Source organism: Mchenga conophoros, linkage group LG13 (assembly GCF_057382185.1).
Source record: "Mchenga conophoros isolate Kocher_MC1m ecotype Shallow Benthic linkage group LG13, M_conophoros_male_GT1.1, whole genome shotgun sequence".
NCBI classification, from domain to species: domain Eukaryota; kingdom Metazoa; phylum Chordata; class Actinopteri; order Cichliformes; family Cichlidae; genus Mchenga; species Mchenga conophoros.
The window spans coordinates 12,278,307-12,293,638 of NC_140538.1; the positions used below are offsets into that span (position 1 = coordinate 12,278,307).

The 15,332-nt window shown below is 37.9% G+C and overlaps 1 protein-coding gene across 2 annotated transcripts in view; it reads left to right on the plus strand.

Moving 5' to 3' along the window:
* grid1a (glutamate receptor, ionotropic, delta 1a) overlaps positions 1–15,332 on the plus strand; it is a 290,281-nt gene that overhangs the window by 231,548 nt on the left and 43,401 nt on the right. For both annotated transcript variants that reach the window (XM_085296490.1, XM_085296491.1), the window contains exon 5: positions 8,996–9,049. In XM_085296490.1, coding sequence (XP_085152616.1) covers positions 8,996–9,049 — 54 coding nt within the window. The remainder of the gene's footprint in view (positions 1–8,995; positions 9,050–15,332) is intronic.

Sequence of the window (15,332 nt, forward strand, 5' to 3'; positions counted from 1 at the left end):
GGAACATTCTACACCTCTTATTTGGATGTTGGCTGCCTTTTGTTGCATTCTGTGTCACACACTGCTTCAGTATTGTTGGGGTCTGGGCTCTGCAGATACCAATCCATGGATGACAGTGTCTGATTGTGTTTTTTCTATGCATGTAGGCTTTTACTACAGTAAAAGTGCTGTCGTGTCTTCGTGATCATTGTTGAAAAAATTGAGCCGTTTCCAGTTGAGTGCTTTTCAGATTTTATTGCGTGAAGGGTTAAAATCTGGTGTTATTTTTTGATACAGAGCATGAAAGACCATGTGTTTTAGAAATGACTGTAGAAAGTCACCCTCTAAAGATGACACTGTAGAAGGTTTTTTAGGCCTGTGTCTTCTTCTTTTATCCTCCACTTATCCGGTTAGATATCTTTTTTTTTTCTTTTTTCTTTTTTTTTTGTTGTCCCATTTGGATCTTTAGATATCTTAAGAGCATACCATACAAGCACAAGTTTCAACTAATAGCTCTTTAGGAAGAGCGTGTCTGTGTAAAAGTGCTATCACATACCTGTCAAAGTGTGTTGTATATAATCAGTTATTCGTATTTATGGAAAAGGCTTCTAGTAACACCTGAAGACACCATTTAAAATGGGTTCTTTCCTAAGTTGTCTATTATGTGTAGACTTGGCTGTCCCTTGAGTTATGAGCCTTTTTTGTCCTTGGATAAGTCATAAAATAGTTCTGCTGGAGAACTGATGCTCGATACTACTTAAAACAATTACAAAAAGTCTGGCTCCTTGAAAGAAAAATATAAAGAAAATGAGGAGTGGCTCACTTTTATTTGCACAGTATGTACCCATCCTGTCTTGAATCCAAGTTTGACTAAATGGACAGCTTAAATATTAATGTTTCCCAAAAACGCTTACCTTTCTGTTGCAAGGTGTTTTGAAGGTGTGAAGTTCAGAGTGAAAGTAAAGTTCTGTTCACTTACTCGAAGCTAATGGCCTGGAATGGTACAAAGTGCTCTTATGGAAAATGGTTATTGTATTTCACTTAGTTCAAATCACTCAACTAATGTAAGATAATGGTAGCATGCATTATTCAGATGCACTTCTAATCCTTTGTCCCATGAATTCCAGATTTCAATTTTGAATTTGGCCTATCTGCCTCATTTTAATTCCTGTCCTTGCTTGTTTCAAGTCACCTGCTGAGCTTTCCTCCACCCCATATCACAGGTGTGTTAATTTTCATCATTGATGATTCACTTGACAAATTGCACTCAAGAGCATCAAAGAGCTGCTTCGATCCTGCAGAAACTTTGAAAATTAAACCAAAAGATCTCAGAGTTGTTACACAAAGATGTCAGCCGTGACATCCATTCATCAAAGTGACTGTTTGTTTTCTGGAACATCAATATTCTGTGTAATATTGTCGTTAAACGTCTTAACACTCTGTATAATGCTACATTTGTGCTTCTGCGTGTAAATACCGGACACAGTTTTTGTTACATTTTACAGCACCGTGATTGTATATCTGCATGCCCTTGTGTTGCGACTGCAGTCACAGATGAACAAAACAATTTTTGGTGAGGTAATCACTTTCCTCTGTGTTAATTATCCTTGGTTATCACATCTATCAGCTACGCAATAAAAATTCAATTGCAAATATCATCAAAGATCCACAACATAAATTTCCCCCAGGTGCGGAGGTTTAGTTTATGTTCGGTGCTTCCCCAAGGGCACCCTGCAGAATTGCAAAGTAATTTATCCTGTACCAAGATGTATCATTCAGAAAGTGTACTTTGGTGTTATGTTAAAATATGAAGTGCGATCCTGTCTTGTTTTCCTTTCAATCCCCGACACTTTCTTTGGCTATGAAATGCACGTGGTTACGCATCTATGTGACTCACTAAAATGTTATGTTTAAAAGTTGAGTAATTTGGAGATGCTTTATAAGCTAGGGTTTGTGATTCAGTATTCTCTAGTTAAGCAATCAGTTTGGTTGTAAAAGTAATTTTAAACAATCTTTGCAGTCTTTGCTGTGATTTTATTTCTCTACTTTTAATACTTTATTCAGCTTTTTGCGCTTTTGAAAAGTCTGTAACTTTATCCAAGTCAGAAACCCATACCAAGGAGCGTTATTGTGCCAGACACTGCACAAGAACTGGCTGACTTGTGTTGTTGGAGTTCAGCCTTTTCTTATGTTCCTAATTTATGCCACCATGGAACACATTTGCATAATGGCTACCTAGCGGCTAGTTTGGCATGCCCTCATATAATGCTAATTGAATCTGAGAAGAGTTTGGTTATGATATTGTTATGTGAAGATGCTATTCTCTTCAGTGCGATTAGAAATTCACTTTGTATATTTTCCAAAAAAAGACAAAGTGAACTATAAGTATTCTAAATGAATTTTTACCACTACTTCTCTTCATTTTACAATGAGATATTTTCCTGATCTGAGCACAATTCAGTGCTGACAATCTTATCAATCAGAGGGTTTTTCTTTCAGGAGGACCCTTTCAGAGAAAGACATCTAAAAGAGAGAGTTTAAAGACTCTTTTTTCCTAAATTTTCTAGGATTTTAACCAATTCTACTCAAGCCACAAACTACAAAGACATCACACTGTTTGAAAAATAGTAACTGCTCCTTCACCTTTAAGGTTCTTAAAGCTTCACTGAAATCTTTCACTCAGGAGGTTCTTCAGCCTGCTATGCTATTCATAAAATGTCACACCGAGTTTTAATCCTTTTAGTGACTCTTGGAAATTCCCCTCACAACATTACAGCTCACAGTTACTCCAGCAGCTTATAGAGGGAATACACCACAGGGAAAGTTGAAGACCACTTCACAGTTGGGATTCCAGCAAACGAGTGTGGCATCTCTCACTAAGAAATCCTGTTGCTTTTCAATATAAGTTATGCGATATTAATGCTAATCTCACAATTTTCAATCAGTTTTAACAAAGTTTTATAGAACATTATCACTGATTACTGATTCTGCCTATTTTTCTGTATTTCAAAACATTCTATGACCGAACATGACGACTGAAATGAACACTTTATTGCTACTATGTGCAGTTCCTCTAATTTTATTTTATTTTATTTACCAAGGCTAATGTACCAACTGGTGAGTCACCTAGTAAGGACATTAGCTATTCCACTCATGTCTAGCGTAAGGCGTGGGAAGCTAACCACATGCAGAGGAAGCTAGCAGCCTTAGTGCTATGGCAGATGGGAGTCATGATTTGTTTTTAATGTGACACACGTGTGCCAACTCCTTAGAAGGAACACCTGGTCTTAAAAACTCAGACTGCAGGGTCAGAAGAAATTTGTCCAAGCGTTGTGGTATCACTAAAGACTATGGGACAATAGCTTGTATCTTTTAAGAATTACTTTATAATAAGACGGTAGTGAGGAATGCATTAGCGTATGTAGTCATGAGTAGTTTGAATGCGTCTATACTCATATACTAAGGGCATTTGGCATCTTTTTGTTCAATGCTCTGTCGATGGAGCAGATTAAGTGGTCTGAAGGTGTGTTTCCACAGCAACAGTTGCAAGGCTGAGCTCAGAGGGACTATTTTGAATCTTTTATGACAGACCTCATTATGCCTTTCTGGCTTCTTTGTGAGACCCTAATACAGGAAGAGCACAGAAGGTGGGACTGCTACCAAAACCTTTCATTGTTCACCCTCTTAAAATCATGACCAAATGCTAAGACCTGGTGAATGGTATCCACTTAAAAATACCAGAAACAGTTGCCCCCTGCCGAACCTTAAAACTGTGTGCTTATAACACAAAAAAAAAAATTTGTTTTGGAACCCACACATTAAGCAGCAAGAAAAGATGGGCCAAAAGGAATAAATGGCAAACCAAGACTTCATTTAGCATGGCTACATGAGCTAATTTGCATGGTTATGGAAAATGCAACCCTTTGGGTGATGTGAGATCATTAGCTGGACCACATCTCTGGACGGTCAGCCTCATGTTGTGATTGTCAATGACATTCACATGCAACAGTTCAGCTATAATACATGTATTTCACAACCAATTTGATTCTTTTGTTTTAACTAATGAATGCATGACTAAATTTCTTTTTTCTTCATGCATCGAATTAGACCAGAAAAGGGTTAAATCTCTGCAGCAGAAATAACAGTCACAAAGTGACACCGGATTACTGTTTAGCCAGTTCAGTTTCAGCTCTCAAATCCTGCAGTCTGAGCATTGTTTGCCTCAGTTTCTGGGTCAATGTTGTCCTTATGAATTCAGAATTTTCAATAATGCAACAATAATATTTGGGCTCATGACTCTGTAAATAAATCACCACATGGCTTCAGAGGAGTCAGAGCCAGTTAGAATTTCAATTAATGCTGATGCTTACTTCTGCTTATTCTGTATACAATTCAGAGTTGTGGTGATCAGGATAGTCTGAGATTCCATTTAGAAAAGTATGCGGTTGGAGAGATCTGTGAGTCTGCAGATATAAATGTTATTGTTGCAGGTGGGCGGACTGATAATTATATAAATGACTACTGCATGAATCTTATTTGCTTTATTTTATGGTACATACTGTAACAATGTGATGTCTCATGAAACTAAAACAGAAATTGGTATCGCTTGGTGATTCTTATTCATTTTATATTGTCAGGCTGTAGTTAAATGCTTCAGCAACATTGAATTTTGATGATTGAGCCAAACTGTAGATTGCCTTACAGGGATCGGAATAGTTGCTGTAAAATAACGAGAACAGTACTCATTTTAAAAGCAAACAGTGGATTATCGCAAGTCATACATTTGTTAAGCTTCAATGACAGTTTTCTTATCTTACTTTATTTTTAAAAATTCTGATGCAGGTTGTAATAGATATAATTTAATCTCCACAAATGTTTTGATTATTTGGTTTTAATAAGACGAGCAGCTATTAATTGTTTCCATTTCCCAATCCTGAAATATCTTGTAAGATTCAGTGGATAGTATTGGCTTTGTTAGCATCAGACAAAGAGCAGTAGGTAAACAAAACCACAATCAAATACGTATTTGATGTTTGTCTTAACATAGTGTTTATCAATGTCATTGTCATGGACAGTCTGTGTCAATACAATTCATTAGCAGAAACTACAGCCTTCAAAATTATTTTAAAACTAAACACCACTCGGGATTAGTATCAGCAAAATCTTAATATTAGAACTTTTATGAAGATATCATGTATTATATGTGATTTATGTTGCATTTGAAAGTATTACTTTTATGGAGTTATGCATAATAATCAGGCAGCTGAGTGTGCAATTCAGATTGGCTTTTAAAATGTGATTTTTGTAACGCAACAAATAATCACACTGAATGAGTTTACACTGAGCACTCTGACATTCAGGAGATTTGTCCTCAATCTGAGCCTTACTCAAACCACCACCAACCCTCCCCACCTATTTTCACATCCTTCTAACTGCAGTTCCTGTCAATCCCTTTTCGGCTGTCACGGTTTTAAATTGGAGTTGGCATTCTCTGACTGCCTTTGTGGCATTGCTACTGTATAAGAACATGCCTGGGGTCCTCTGCGTCTCTGATTAGAGATCTTACGATGCAAGGCATTGGCTGTATCAATAGAATACTCCTTAGATGTCACTCAAGGGTTTTGTCTGTGCCTCCTCCTCTAAAACCCCATTTCTCTCCAGAGTTTCACTGTTACATCATCTTCTGAAGTGAATGGAAATAAAGAAAACACAAAGCTAAAATTGCTCTGCTTGGATGTTGATAACATTTAGGGTTTCAAATGGATTTTTAGGCTTTGGTATGATAAATTCCAAGCAAAGTGGAAAACCCTTTCATAGTTCAACTGAAATAAGACTACATGTGATTTAAAAGAGGGGCTGATTAGGCAAAATAATGTAGGGATTTTCCTTGGACCCAAGCTGCTCTTGTTTTTAGGAGATACGGGTTTTGAATCCTGATGAGCAACTCTCTTCAGCATTTCTGAGACCCCAAGTTCTTGCTTGCCTTGATTCACGTTTTGAAACGATGGACTGCCTGAACTGTCACTCGTAAATGGAGATACAGAACAAAACAACTAATGAACTTTGATTCTTAATTTAGTTTCCTGTTAAACATAGTTGTATCAGTTGACATTTAACAACACTCATCATTCTCACATTTTCCTCACTTAGATAACACTGATGAAAAACGACAGCAATAATAAGCAATGACTTCTCACAGTATGTCTACACAGTTATGTGTTCATCACATACGTACAGAAACGGAGTTAAACATCAGCTTGCAAACATAATTTAGCATAACGAGGGTTTGTGTCTTAAGTTGTAAGTGCAGAATTGTGCTGTGAACTGATGGTGAACCTCTCAAGTGTAGGGTTCTGTTGTGCCCACGGCTTCAACAAAACACTGCATCGCAGCTGGTACACATTAACTAACCCATACTACACACTTGACTCTCTTTTTACCATTATAGCATCTGACAGACTTTGTCTGGAACAACGAATGCACTTCAAGGAGCTGTCGACTCTCTTGAATGTAAAGGCTATTCTTCAAGGCAGACAATAGTTATCATTGTCAGCTTTTATTTAGGGCCAAAGCGTCATTACCATGATTTGAATGAATATCATACAGAGTACAAGAATGTGTGTGTGTGTGTGTGTGTGTGTGCGTGTGTGCGTGCGTGCGCATGTTTTTTTTAAGCATTTAACCTTGAGATTAACACTGAATTGTGTCTTCGCCAATGTTTTATTGATGATGAAGTTATTGTAGAAGTTATGCTGAAGTTGTTTCTCAATTAAATTAGACTGCCCTTCTCTTTTGTGAAGTGATGTTTAAATTTTATGTATTATATGTAATATCCATGTAAAAAAAACAATAATACGTCATTTGAGCCATTTGAAAAAAACACTGCTGAGATACTAAAACTAACCTGCATTGAATCCTTTTCACATAAACATTTATTTACATTTTTTTCAGAAATAACACTATTCAAGGTTTATTTTCAAAATCTCCATACCTTAGTTCACGCAATCTCAGCTATAACCTTCTTCTTTTTGGTCATTTTTGTAATCTAATGCGGTCCCATCAGCTCAACCTTGAACACTGTTGCTGATGTTGCTTTGTTCCACTCATGCGATCTACTGTACAACACATGCACACATACCCTCCACTGTTTTGCTTGAAGGTTTAGCAACACAATAGAAAGCATTTACTTTTTTTCTGCCCTCATCACCATCATGTGAAATGTGTAATTAGAAAACTGTACCAACCTTCTGAATGTTTATAACTATAAATAGTTTAATTCTTGATCCTCGTTTAGTCCCATTTAATGTGCAGTGTCCAATAGTAACAACGATCTGAATTGTCTTGATCTGAATATTAAATTGTCAGTGACCAGCACATCTACAGTAAACAGGGTAAAGTTTACCATTTTATATGTGAAAATATGAACATTTTTGAGGAAAAAGCTTCATATATGTTGTCAAACAGGAAACTAAACACTTAAAGTGATTAGAAGCACTATTTTTCTACATAAATCTCCAGTGGACCATTGCACCCGCCATATGTCTGGTGTTTTGTGGCATTCATTGATAATGTTGGCATACCCATTTGGATTTCAAGGTAATTTTTTAAGGCATATGGCCCCACTTTTTCATTTTAAGTATTTTAGTCATGGAGGTAAATATTTCTTGTGTGCTGGTATGGTCCTCTTACAGTCTGATGAGATCAATTTGGCAATGAGAGGAACATTAAAATAAAATCATGAGGCTTCCAAGGTTTTAAGATTGATTAGCAGCTTTTGAAGCTGTACACTGCACCGCCTATTATTGATGAGCATGGTGTTGTTTAGTAAAACCACAGGGCTCAATCTTTTATATGTTCAAGCATCGGTCTTCTGCTTTAAAAACTAATGACATCAATTGGCAGAAGAGCGCATACAGTGATGTGTTAAGCAAGACAGATGTGTTCAGACTTGTGACCGATGGAGGGACTTCATTATTCATAAGAATAGTCATTTTCATCTTTCCCAGAGATTTTAGGTGGTTCTTTGTTTTTACATACACATCACTAACTGCAGGTTACACTTTCCTTGTGCTCTAACTACCTTAACAGCAGTCTTCTTTGCTGTGCATATTGGTTACTCCATTTAGACTTCAGGCAGAGAACGTATTGTTGTGACTGCAGAGCAGCAGGGTAAGAGGAAAGATTAATACATGTAGACGTGCGCCCTTGTATTCAGCTGATTCCATTCAGTGTGAATAAAATGGAAAAAGTCACAAAGCAACCATTATGCATCGAAGCTAAATAAGGTTTCTACCACTTGACGTTTGACTATCTGTAAAATTTAAATACTGTTGCACTGTGGCAAAAAGCTGCGTGCTTTCAATGCAGCATCTGCCCTTTTGGAAAATCAACATAGTTTCAAAATAAATGAGAAAAACTGTGGCTCCATCTAAGTAAAATATATAACGAGAATATGATATTTGAAATTGTTTATTGGTTGTCTTTCTGTCTGAGCATTAACACGACATTACATATGATACTTACATCATTATTTGCTCAACTCATTACCCCTCTAGTCTCCCTTTGGTGCCACAAGATCTCATGGTAATGCATTTCTATCCAACAATGACACCTACTTCCACGAGCTCCCTTTTTGTGTCATTATTGTGTTTTAAAAGGGAATGTGAAATTATTATGGCAATTGAAAGAGGTCCCATTGCAGTGGGCAAATTATGTGCATTTGTACTGCAGGCTTCATTCTCACATCCAATGTAAAAATACAGCACAGCGCTATTTAAAAAGCTTGGTTGCTCCAATGTGCTACAGGCTGTGTGGTTTAGTTGTATTCTCTGCACACTGGACCTGCAGCCTCTCTGTGTCTGAGGATGTCTTGATTTACAAATTAAGCTCCAGAGACACCTGAGAAGAGACTTACATGGACTACTGTGTGATCTCAATGAATTTGTGCACTTGGTTCCTCAATTGTCCTCCTCTTTCTGTTTCTCCTCTCTCTTTCTCCTTTAATTTATCACTGCAGGCTGTGGAAACAAACCTGGCATCCAAGGACAGCCACTGGGTCTATGCCAATGAGGTGAGGCCAAAACACACTTGCATGCACCTGAGTGAATTTAGACCTTCATGTCAGTATGCCTCTTTCAGCACTCTCACATGCTCCCAAGGCATGTGAGACCTATGAGGCCTTCACTACGCTTTCATATAGAGTTAAATAAGCAGCACATCATTTGATTTAATCCTGAGTGCCTGAGGGACTAGGCCTTTATTTGATATTGTATAACTGTTCTCGCTTAAAAGTCCCTACATTATGTTTTTCCTGTAACATATATTCAGTTATATAGCTTTTTGTGAAGCTCTAAAGTCCACACCAAATGAGGTAATTCTTTTCCACTGCCTCCAAAGTACCTGAAACTCCTTATTTGTAGTCTGGGCCATTTTCCGTTAGATCTCTATGTCACTGTGTAACCCGCTGGCATAATGCCCACCTAGCAGCTAGTTTGCCACACATTCAAAGAATGAGCAGCTGCCTCAGTTGAATCCAGATGCAGACAGCTGCAGCTTCTGCTAGCTCTGAAATGTATTAGCTGTGAGCAAAGCACACCAAATGTTCTGTTGACTGTAAGAGTAAATAGAAGAGTGTTCTTGTATTCCCGGCCTCTCAGAAACTGAAGGGGAATACTTTTATTCTGATGGTAATGTTCACACAACAAAGTAAAGTTCCTATATCTTCACTGCTATGCTAATGTGGCCAAAGCTACCATGCTATGTGATTGCCTGACCTGCACAGTACTTTAATACAGCTATATACACATTAAAGCAGTTAATGCTTCAGATAGCATGTGAAAAGAGGTGGTGCCTTGGTATTAAAAGCTGTTCTAGTAAAAATCCATAGGAAAAATAACAAACCTGTAAATGAGCTTTGCATGGGCACTTTAGGTTTTGTCTTTCTTTCCCATCACCGTACCATTGCTCTGCACGCCTTGACCTAAAAAGGCTAAGTGTCTGTGGTACCAAAATTCTCAGGTTCACTTTGTGAATACAGAAAAGTGGCCTCTTTAGCTTTAGTGCCCAGGATTGCACTTGAGTTGATTCACAATTATTTGGAGATGTCGTAGCATGGAGGGTGGGAGCGGCACTACGAACAAGCTGTGGTTGAAAGATGTTAAATAGAAGGTTTCTCCCAGATAATTGACCTGAAATATTAGGCTTACTGTGCCCAGCAGCTCCACCTCTAGCTCTTACAGTACACACTGTTGTGGAAGTTTTCCACTTAAATAAAGCCTGCAGACGAGCGGTGAGCGGTAGCTAACATTCTTTAATCCAAAGCACACAAAAAACAGACAACCAAGCTTGATGGAGCCCCTGCATGACCGCGGGGCAGGGTCAGCAGAGTCTCACTGAGCCTAACATGGCCCTCAGTTAAATACCTTCTCCAGGAACAAGAGGCAGTACACAGCTGTTTCACACCTTAAGGTTCACACTCCCTTGCTACTTCCCAGAGTCCTCAAAGAGACAAAAGACTGGTCCTCTGGAGTTCCTGTTTCCCCCAACATCCTTACTACACCCCCTACCATTTGTCTTAAGTATGAGTGTAAGACATGTTAAAATCCAGTGGCACCAAGGCATTACAATAACGTGATTAATACATAAGTGAAAGAAATTCCTATACAACACACATACACACAGGGACATGCATATCAGTGTCCATTTTATGTGTCTTTAAACTTTTTTAATACCATGCATCATCTCGTTTTCAAGGGGGTATCAATGAATTTTAATAAAACATCACCCCCTGACTTGTTGAAACATTTCACTGGAATCCAAAACATGACACATATTGATTCATAATCCGCAGACCGTGATAAATGTATCTACGCTCCCCTGACAGCCACATTATTTAGGCAACGTTTCTACAGAGATTGTGATACTGAGGTCGAGAGAGAAAAGCTGTTTTTTTGGGTTTTTTTAATTGTTTGGCAAATAACTCGTAATATAAAGGCTGAAAATGCGTTTTGGATGCACTACACATTAGACCAACCAACTAGAATAAAACACTTATCATTTATGCTTTAGTTAAAAATTCAAAGTGCAGGATATTTGTAGCTTGAATATTGATTTGCAAAAGTTAATGAGGCTTAGTGTGTTGAAAAGCTTCTGTTATCTGGCAGCCTAAATTACCCAATTTTAGACTATAATGAGCTTTTATGAAAATAATGACCTTGTCGCATTTTGACCATGCATTTCAGCATTAACATAACTAAAGTATTGACTTACGACAGCTAATGAGAGCAGGAGTTCTTTTAAACCATTTCTGCATCTGGCAGCTCATATTATCCCATTCATATTATCAGACATGCTTTTGTAGTCTCAACATGAGGATGTGATGGGAGCTGCAATTTGAAGCAGTATTCACAACCAAACTCACGCATAGCTCTCAGTCAATTAGTACAGAACTCCACACACATTAGCTTTAATTGCATCTGACTCTGGAATAGTATGAACTAATGGCATGTTAATTTCTCCTGCATTCACTTAATGGTGGATATGATGCGGCTTACTGCAGACTTATGTCTCTGTGGGATGTGTTTTAAAAAAAGACCAATTTGCCTGTTTTTGTCTTTGAACTATGAAATATATCATTTGATTTTTTCACTCGTTTTTCTATATCCCTTTCTCACAACATAATTTTCCATTCCCTCTCCCTTCTGTTGCAACACAGTAAGGATTGTTTTTTCCACTCTATCCCTGCCACACTCCCAGTATTTTTTGTTTATTGTTTTCTCTTCTCGCTTCCACCTTCCATGCTTTTCATATAATCACTCAAGATAAACTGCCCATAAAGCTGAAGATCACCTTGAAATGAGAATAACACAGACATGTTGCAAATTCAACCAAAACAAATTCAATTACCACTGTTGACAGCTCTTTTTTTGTTTGGGGGGGGGGCTTCCCCCAGCTCTTGGCCTCCAAAGACTTCTCATTTATATAACAATCACATGAAAACTCTGAGCTGCTATCAAGTCCATCATTTTCTTAAATCCTGTTTTCCCTCATCTTACACTGTTCGCAACAACACAACACAAAAATCCCTTGCAAATTGAATCTAGGTATGTATCAATGTGTAAATGATTTACCCGCATTGCCTGGTTATCTCGAAAGGGGGAAGGGATTTAAAGGAAGGTGCAAAGCTAATTTGTTTCCATTAGCCTGAGATTAGATTTCTGTGAAGTTCCTTACATGGCTTATGGCAGAAAGATTGTGCACTCTTCTTTTTTTTTTTAATTCATTCATACGCGTGAGAAGTGAAACAAAGTAATTTTAAAAAACTGCATCTGTTAGGGATCACTTTTTTTCAGCAGCTGCAGGTGAATTCTGTAATCCTCATTGCTACATGGGTACAGTATATCTAGATACTGTTTCCTGCTCTCAAAATCTGAAAATCCTTTTAGCCTGACTAGATGCAATCACAAAATCCTGCGGGGAAATAACAGAGGCCTGTTACATCTTTCCTCTGAATGCACCATCAGTCCCTGCAGACAGTTGGTACTATTCAGCTGGTCATGACAGAGTTGTGGCATACATTTTAACCAGGTGATCATAAGGCTCACCGCTGCTTGCCCGCCTCCATCAGCTACTCATGCTTCTGCCAGGCTTTAGACCTCACACAGTCAAAGAGCATGTGGCACAAAGAATGTAATCTGTCAATCATAAAATGCAATAGAAGCTTGCAGGGAGAATTTTTTGATATCCCTGGTTTGCAATGCAGAATTTTAAGAGTCGTAGACACAGAAATTATAATCGTTGCCACCACAAGTACTTGTTTTTGTCATTAATTAATGTGTTTCTTTTTTTAAAAAATTCTACAAAGTTGCCTTTCTACACTCCAAGTTGACCATCTTCAGATTACTTGTTGGGTTTTCACAACAATCAAAATTAAAGATTTGAATTGTATTGTATAGCACAATAAAATTAATCACATCTTTACAAATGAGAAGCCAAATATGCCCATCCTTCAATTGCAAATGTTTCTAGATTAGACTGTGTTTTCCAGCCAGCTGAGTGGGTTTGAATGGCACAGAGATCATGAGCCCTTGGGATGAAGGAAGTTGCTGAAAACACAAATGAACTAACAACATAATCTTTCAAGAGAAAAAAAGTGAAAAGCTTTGAAATTGTTGTGCAAGAAGTGCAATAGGACTTGATGTGAGCACGAGGGCAAAGAGATGATAGGCATTGGTGTCTCGCTAAACCACCCACTAAACCAGGTTTCTCCAGCTGCTAGCACACCGAAGGCTGTCTGCCTCAGGCACCGTCTAGTCGACTCAAATGGATTGTGCATCCTGGGAGGATTTGTCGTTGTTTCTTTTTTTTCTACCTTCAAAGGCCAAGATGGTGACACTTGAGAATGTTTGATGGATTAGGTGGTTGTGCCTGTTGTGACAGACAGATTCAGGGAAGACAGTCATAATGTGACTGATGTCTCGAGTAGCTGCCTATCAAGCAACTGAGATGGAAACTCTATTCTAAGGACATAATCACCACCACATAAGATTGTGAGATTGGGAGGTGGATTACCAAAGAGGCCACTTGCAACATAAAAAATATACAGTTATGGTACAAAATATACCCTTTTCAAATTCTAAGGTTTAATGTATCATGGCAGAATAAATAAAATCTATTTTTCAGCAGGTCCTAAAATTAGTCAAATGCAACTTAAAAATACAAAATATGAACTACTACACCATGTCATTATTTAATTAACGGAAATTAAGCCACAATGCAGAAACAGTGTGTGCAAACTAAGTATACTCTTACTGCACATGCATAGAGAGGGAAAGCAGCAGATGAGTGTTTTTAATCAAATGCATCCACTTAATTTATGATCAGCAAGTGTGATCACCTCTAGGACAAAATAAGTTTTGGTATGTTTTAGCATTATGGCAAAGACGAAAGATATCTACAGTCGTCCTTGAGAAGGGGTTGATTAATCCCATAAACCTGGGATGGGTTTTAAGTTCTAAAGTAGGAAGGATCATTGTGAAAAACAAGGCAATCAAGGCAATTCCACAGGCAAATTCATCCTAATGTCAGAGGGTGATTGGGGATTGCTTTACAGCCACAGGACTTGGGCACCTCTCAGTCATTAAGTGGCTCATTAACTTTTTTTGTATACTAAACTGCTCTAGAGTCAGATGTGAGGCCATCTGTCTGACAGCTAAAGCTTGGGCAAAATTGGTTCATACGTCAGGACAATGACCCCAACCACAGCACCGTATCTACAAATGAATTACATTTTTATCACTTTTTTTTTTTTTAAATTGACGTATTGCAATGCCCCGGTCAAAGTTCAGACCTCAGCCTGATTGAGATGTTGTTGCAGGACCTTAAAAGTACTGTGCATAAATGAATGCCTGCTAACTTCAACGAACTCAAACTATGTCATAAAGAGATAAAAGAGGACCAAAATCTCTCCACAATGATGTGAGGCATTGATAAAGTCAGACAGAAAATGATGCTGATTGATTGCACAAGCTTTTGAATGACGGACTATACTTTGTTTTTCACACACTGTTTGTGCATTTCGGCTTCATCTTTGTTAAATAATGACACGTTATTGTTCACCTCAGGTTGTATTTATTGAATTTCCGACCTGGTTAGACATTTTCAAATATTAGATTTCTCGTACAAAAGGCTATATAATAATGTATGTATCTATTTTATGTTATAGCCCTTTTTACCATTAAGCATGTTGAGCATCCATGCAGAAACCTAATTGGGATGTCAAAAAATTATCTATTAACCCAGAAATGGTAACTACAGGAGACATCCAGTGCCATGGTCATAAATCTAAAGGACCCCAGACAAGAGACCTCCCTTATGAAGTACCTTATCTAAATGTTACAGCAGTTACAGCCACAGACGTTTTATGTCATCAGGGTTAATAAATGGGCAGTTGAAATTACATACAGACACACAGCACCTCCAGGCTGCAATTTAAGTTCCATCATAGCAATGAAACGTGCACTACCACAAGTGATGATTCCGGCTTGCACTGTGCCTATAGTTTGGCCTACTGGCCTTGTGAACAATGGTCTGTGTAATGGGATTGCTCACACAGCTGTGCTACCCTATAAAAAAAATGATAATGAAAAAACAAAACAGTAGATTAATAAATACATCGTTGTTACTCTTTACATATCATCCCACCTTATGTCACATTTCTGATAACCTATTCTAATTAATCAGCCTTTTTAATGGAATTACTATACCATTAAATAATAACTCATGCAAAGATGCAATAATGACTCAAGCAATCTCTGCTTCCATAACTCCTCACCAAAGCTGCAGAAATGACATGA